The following is a 6,350-nucleotide window of genomic DNA, read 5'->3' as shown; positions in this document are numbered from 1 at the left end:
GTAGCAAACGTATACGGGGGGCGGTGCTCAAATCAGACGAACCAAGCGAGTGTAGTGGACGGATTGCATCTAACACCCTGCCGGCTTTAGCCTGGATCCACCTCACCCAAGAGGGATGGTGTTACGGGCTGCTTGGAAGCCGAGGAATGGCGAGAGGAACTAGCTGGGGAACCACCAAAGGATGAAGGCTCAAGTCTGGGGAGTGGAGGTGGGAGTCGGATTTACGTATAAGCTAAACAAGCTGTAGCTTAGGGACCCACCCTCTTGGGGTCCCCCAAGAAAATTAAAGGGGAAAACCCCCCAGGATGTACATTTCCAAAATATAAGATTAAGAAACAAATAAAATGAAACCTACATACAGCAACAGTGTTTTGTGTTGTGTATAATAATAATAATAATAATAATAATAATAATAATTTTTTATTTATATCCTGCCCTCCCCAGCCGAAGCCGGGCTCAAAGCGGCTAACAATAAAAGTAACACAATTTACATAAATGGAAGTCCATAAATTACCATATAGCATATATTCAACACAAAAAACAGTGACAATTTGTTGTTGACAAAGGACAGCTGGACATATAAAGGGCCCCATTACCTTCAGTAGCTTAGGGCCTCATCAAACCTAAATCCGGCCCTGGGAGTGGAGGTGGAAGGGTGTGTAGTCAGAAAGACTGGGAAGAGGTGTGGGAAGTTGGGAGAGAAAAGTCCGGAAGCAGAGGCAGGAGAGTGAAATGAGGGAGGCCAAGAGGCAAAGATGAGTCAGACTGCTGAAGAAGCATAGGTGTCTCCCTGCCATCATCACTGTTCCCAGAACCAGAAGAGGTATGAAATGGGAGGAGCCAAGACAAACATACAGGCTCAATCTCCGATTGCTTGGAAAAAGCCCTGGAGAGGAGGAGACATAGATGGCTGTCGGGAGGTGAGGATCTTTACTCTTGGCAACTTTCATGGTAAGACACACAGGAAATGAGCTGCTGTGCTCATTCAGCCTGACAGCCAAGTCTGTGACTATAGTGGTCATGCCTTGCCTTGCTAATAAACAGTTAACACCAACTTTGAACTGTGTAATTTACTGTCTGGGTAGCTCTGTGACAGATGGGGAGGATTCATAGTTGTGTTCGGATGCTCCATAATAATAATAATAATAATTTATTATTTATACCCCGCCCATCTGGCTGGGCCTCCCAGCCACTCTGGGCGGCTTCCATAAAAACCAAAAATACAATAAAATATCACACGTTAAAAACTTCCCTGAACAGGGCTGCCTTAAGATGTCTTCTGAATGTCAAGTAGTTGTTTATCGCTTTGACATCTGCTGGAAGGGCGTTCCACAGGGCGGGCGCCACTACCGAGAAGGCCCTCTGCCTGGTTCCCTGTAGCTTTGCTTCTCGCAATGAGGGAACCGCTGGACCTCAGCGTCCGGGCAGAATGATGGGGGTGGAGACGCTCCTTCAGGTATACTGGACCGAGGCCGTTTAGGGCTTTAAAGGTCAGCACCAATACTTTGAATTGTGCTCGGAAACGTACTGGGAGCCAATGTAGGTCTTTCAAGACCGGTGTTATATGGTCTCGGCGGCCGCCCCCAGTCACCAGTCTAGCTGCCGCATTCTGGATTAGTTGTAGTTTCCGAGTCACCTTCAAAGGTAGCCCCACGTAGAGTGCATTGCAGTAGTCCAAGCGGGAGATAACCAGAGCATGCACCACTCTGGCGAGACAGTCCGCAGGCAGATAGGGTCTCAGCCTACGTACCAGATGGAGCTGGTAAACAGCTGCCCTGGACACAGATTTGACCTGTGCCTCCATGGACAGCTGTGAGTCCAAAATGACTCCCAGGCTGCGCACCTGGTCCTTCAGGGGCACAGTTACCCCATTCAGGACCAGGGAATCCTCCACACCTGCCCGCCTCCTGTCCCCCAAAAACAGTACTTCTGTCTTGTCAGGATTCAACCTCAATCTGTTAGCCGCCATCCATCCTCCAACCGCTTCCAGACACTCACACAGGACCTTCACCGCCCTCACTGGTTCTGATTTAAAAGAGAGGTAGAGCTGGGTATCATCCAGGCAAGGATCATAAGGCAAGGCAAGGCAGGATCAGTTTGGGCCTGAAAGACCAAGGGGGAGGGTATGCGTGTGGAGGGTAAGACGGAAGCAGGTGTAATTGGTGACAGTGTACAGAAGCATTGCTGATCTTGGGGCATGGGGGTTAAGGCTTCCCAGTTTTGTGGGACTTGAATGGACTTAACTCTGGTGGGTTTTTGGTATTTGAACCAAAACTTTAGTTGAGCATATTTGAAATTATTGTATTGCCAGGCAATATGAGTAACCAGATGCTTTATGAATAAATTACCAAGTAATCCTATAGTCTATGCTAATTTAGTAATTTAATATATTCATCCTATGTTTGTGAGAGCACTGCAAATAACAAGGCCAGTGGAAGTGATGGTATTCCAGCTGAACTACTTAAAATTTTAAAAGATGATGCTGTTAAGGTGCTACACTCAATATGCCAGCAAGTTTGGAAAACTCAGCAGTGGCCAGAGGATTGGAGAAGATCAGTCTACATCCCAATCCCAAAAAAGGGCAGTGCTAAAGAATGCTCCAACTACCGCACAATTGCACTCATTTCACACGCTAGCAAGGTTATGCTTAAAATTCTACAAGGAAGGCTCAAGCAGTATGTGGACCGAGAACTTCCAGAAGTACAAGCTGGATTTAGAAGAGGCAGAGGAACCAGAGACCAAATTGCAAACATGCGCTGGATTATGGAGAAAGCTAGAGAGTTCCAGAAAGACATCTACTTCTGCTTCATTGACTATGCAAAAGCCTTTGACTGTGTCGACCACAGCAAACTATGGCAAGTTCTTAAAGAAATGGGAGTGCCTGATCACCTCATCTGTCTCCTGAGAAATCTCTATGTGGGACAAGAAGCTAGTTAGAACTGGATATGGAACAACTGATTGGTTCAAAATTGGGAAAGGAGTACGACAAGGCTGTATTTTGTCTCCCTGCTTATTTAACTTATATGCAGAATTCATCATGCGAAAGGCTGGGCTGGATGAATCCCTAGCCGGAATTAAGATTGCTGGAAGAAATATCAACAACCTCAGATATGCAGATGACACAACCTTGATGGCAGAAAGTGAGGAGGAATTAAAGAACCTTTTATTGAGGGTGAAAGAGGAGAGCGCAAAATACGGCCTGAAGCTCAACATCAAAAAAACGAAGATCATGGCCACTGGTCCCATCACCTCCTGGCAAATAGAAGGGGAAGAAATGGAGGCAGTGAGAGATTTTACTTTCTTGGACTGCATGATCACTGCAGATGGTGACAGCAGCCACGAAATTAAGAGACGCCTGCTTCTTGGGAGGAAAGCAATGACAAACCTAGACAGCATCCTAAAAAGTAGAGACATCACCTTGCCAACAAAGGTCCATATAGTTAAAGCTATGGTTTTCCCAGTAGTGATGTATGGAAGTGAGAGCTGGACCATAAAGAAGGCTGATCGCCGAAGAATTGATGCTTTTGAATTATGGTGCTGGAGGAGACTCTTGAGAGTTCCATGGACTGCAAGAAGATCAAACCTATCCATTCTGAAGGAAATCAGCCCTGAGTGCTCACTGGAAGGACAGATCCTGAAGCTGAGGCTCCAATACTTTGGCCTCCTCATGAGAAGAGAAGACTCCCTGGAAAAGACCCTGATGTTGGGAAAGATGGAGGGCACAAGGAGAAGGGGACGACAGAGGATGAGATGGTTGGATAGTGTCTTCGAAGCTACCAGCATGAGTTTGATCAAACTGCGGGAGGCAGTGGAAGACAGAAGTGCCTGGCGTGCTCTGGTCCATGGGGTCACGAAGAGTCGGACACAACTAAACGACTAAACAACAACATGTTTGTGAGGGAGAGACCTGTGACACTCAAGCAACCATCAGGCCCCATCTGAACTATACATTTAAAGCAGTATCATACCACTTTAAACAGCCTGGGAGTTGTTAAAGGTGTTGTTGTAGAATAGTTATGAGCATCCTCAACAAGAAAGCAGCAGGTAAAAGATTCATCAGTCAGTGATGCATTTGAAGAAACTGGATATAATCCCTGAAGGAGTTTGTGGCTAAAACTCTTCCCAAGGACTCTAGATTTGGACATGATTGAAAAATATGCTCCATTTTCTGTTATATCTTATAGTTATTTTCCCACCGTACTGTTTGTTCCCTCATACAGTTGTACCTTGCGTAACCCAAGGTGCACTTTGACCAATAGGGCCTCCAAAAAACCCTGGTCGTAATCCAAAATAATTTGTTCGTAAACCAAACCAGAGTTTGAAAGGCCAAGGATTGTGGTCAAATTGCCCAGCAAGGCATTTGCATCTTTTTCCTGAGCTAGTCCGAGAATTACGCTAAAATGTTTGTGCTCATTCTGAGCAAGTGCCAAGTATTTTGTTCCAGTACAGTGGTACCTCGGGTTACATACGCTTCAGGTTACAGACTCTGCTAACCCAGAAATAGTACCTTGGGTTAAGAACTTTGCTTCAGGATGAGAACAGAAATCGTGCTCCGGTGGCACGGCAGCAGTGGGAGGCCCCATTAGCTAAAGTGGTGCTTCAGGTTAAGAACAGTTTCAGGTTAAGAACAGACCTCCGGAACGAATTAAGTACTTAACCTGAGGTACCACTGTACATAAATCTTAGTATAACAGTATACTAAGACTTCTTTATTACCAGACCTTTATTACTGCACCTGCTGACTAATGGGTAGAGAGAACCAACCAAACTGGTCTAACAAAGCAAACTGGGTATATTATGACAAATGAAATGGTGTCAGAAGACTTGGAAAAAACTAATTACTTGCCAAAGATCCTTCTGCAGCCTGAATCTGATTGCCTGGCTCCATCTCAGTTGGGTTTTAAGCCTGGTTTTGGAATACACAGCTTTGCTGTGAGAAAGATAGGGAGTGTAATCCTGATGATGCTCTTGGATCTTTTGATACCAACCGTAGTATCCTTCTGGATAGGATGTCCAAGTTGGGTGTTGGAGGTACTGTTTTGCAATGGTTCCTTTCTCACCTGGAGGCCACTTCCAAAAAGGGGGGGGGGGTTATACTTTTGTCACACAGGGTTTCATCTCCATGCTATTTAACATCTACATGAAATCACTGGGAGAGGAGGTGTCACTAATATGCAGGTGACATTCAGCACTTTCATCAAATACAGGAGAGGAAGTGGATCAGTGCCTGTATGCAGTAATTGACAGAATGAGGGCTAATAAGCCATGCCTGCCTTTTATAGATATTTAGACTTTTTGTTGTTGTTGTTTAGTCGTTTAGTCCTGTCCGACTCTTCGTGACCCCGTGGACCAGAGCACGTCCGGCACTTCTGTCTTCTACTGCCTCCCGCAGTTTGGTCAATATTTAGACTATACATCCAAGTAATAAAATGGGCTTTTGTGCCAACCTATTAAATCATTCTTTTGGGTGACTGTGTGAAATTTAAACCAGTGCAGGGAACAGGCTAAAATTACACTACAGTGCATACAATGTGTGGCAGATGTATGTGTGATATTCAACTAAATTTTACTCAGAGTAGACCAAATGAAATAAACAAGTCATGTTCAGTAATTGGGGTCTACTCTGAGTAAATCTTAGTTGAGCAGCACCCTGTGTTGCCACTTTTGCCTTCTGGCAACTGGTTCTTCACTGAAATCAGCTGTATTTCTTCTGGATATATCCAATAATTCTCAGTTATAGAAAAGGATTTTGTTTTCTGTTGGGTTCCTAAAACGAAGTGATTCAATTATTTAGAATCCACAAAAATAATCGGGAACAAAGGACTTGCACCATCAACAACATACAAAAAAAGTGGTCACTGCTCTTTATTGAGGTAAGTTAACACAGCAACTAAAGCCTTTTCAAGCAATGAGCTGAATCTGTACTTAATGCTTCAATCATGGTTCTTAATGTTGGAAAGTATTCTGATACCAGTGGGAGACTCTTGTAAGAAGGCGAAATGCTGGAAAAGGAAAATGCAAATATTAATAGAAACATAGTCCATGACTTAAGTTTGAAATAAATCTGATATTTTGTATTTTTGCTTAAGCACTCCAAAAATGCTAATTTAACTCAACTGGAACTTTATTGCTCAAGTTTTGGGGCAAGTGACTACCTATGCATTTTGTCTTCAAAATGCTCTAGCATTAAAATACCAAGTTTCACAATAGTATGGTTCATTATTTCAGACATTTAACACCATATATTGTAGAAGAACTGTTAAGTAGATTGCGATGATAACTATCAATGAAGGAAGCTAATTATCACCATGGTTCTAATCCAGAAAACCACAAAGAAATTTAATGTATTA

General features: G+C 43.9%; 1 protein-coding gene across 5 annotated transcripts in view; it reads right to left on the bottom strand.

The window, feature by feature from the left end:
* Nucleotides 1–5,841: 5,841 nt before the first annotated feature.
* The window catches only part of TTC13 (tetratricopeptide repeat domain 13), a gene marked incomplete at its 5' end in the record, with an annotated part of 30,233 nt that continues 29,724 nt past the window's right edge, over nucleotides 5,842–6,350 (bottom strand). For all 5 annotated transcript variants that reach the window (XM_083606014.1, XM_083606015.1, XM_083606016.1 and 2 more), the window contains one exon: nucleotides 5,842–6,002. In XM_083606014.1, coding sequence (XP_083462140.1) covers nucleotides 5,891–6,002 — 112 coding nt within the window. In that variant the 3' untranslated portion in view covers nucleotides 5,842–5,890. The remainder of the gene's footprint in view (nucleotides 6,003–6,350) is intronic.

The sequence above is a fragment of the Podarcis filfolensis genome (assembly GCF_964270895.1).
Source record: "Podarcis filfolensis genome assembly, chromosome: 3".
Lineage (NCBI taxonomy): Eukaryota > Metazoa > Chordata > Lepidosauria > Squamata > Lacertidae > Podarcis > Podarcis filfolensis.
The sequence above is the reverse complement of the archived record's forward strand: the minus strand, read 5'-3'. Positions and strand labels throughout refer to the sequence as shown.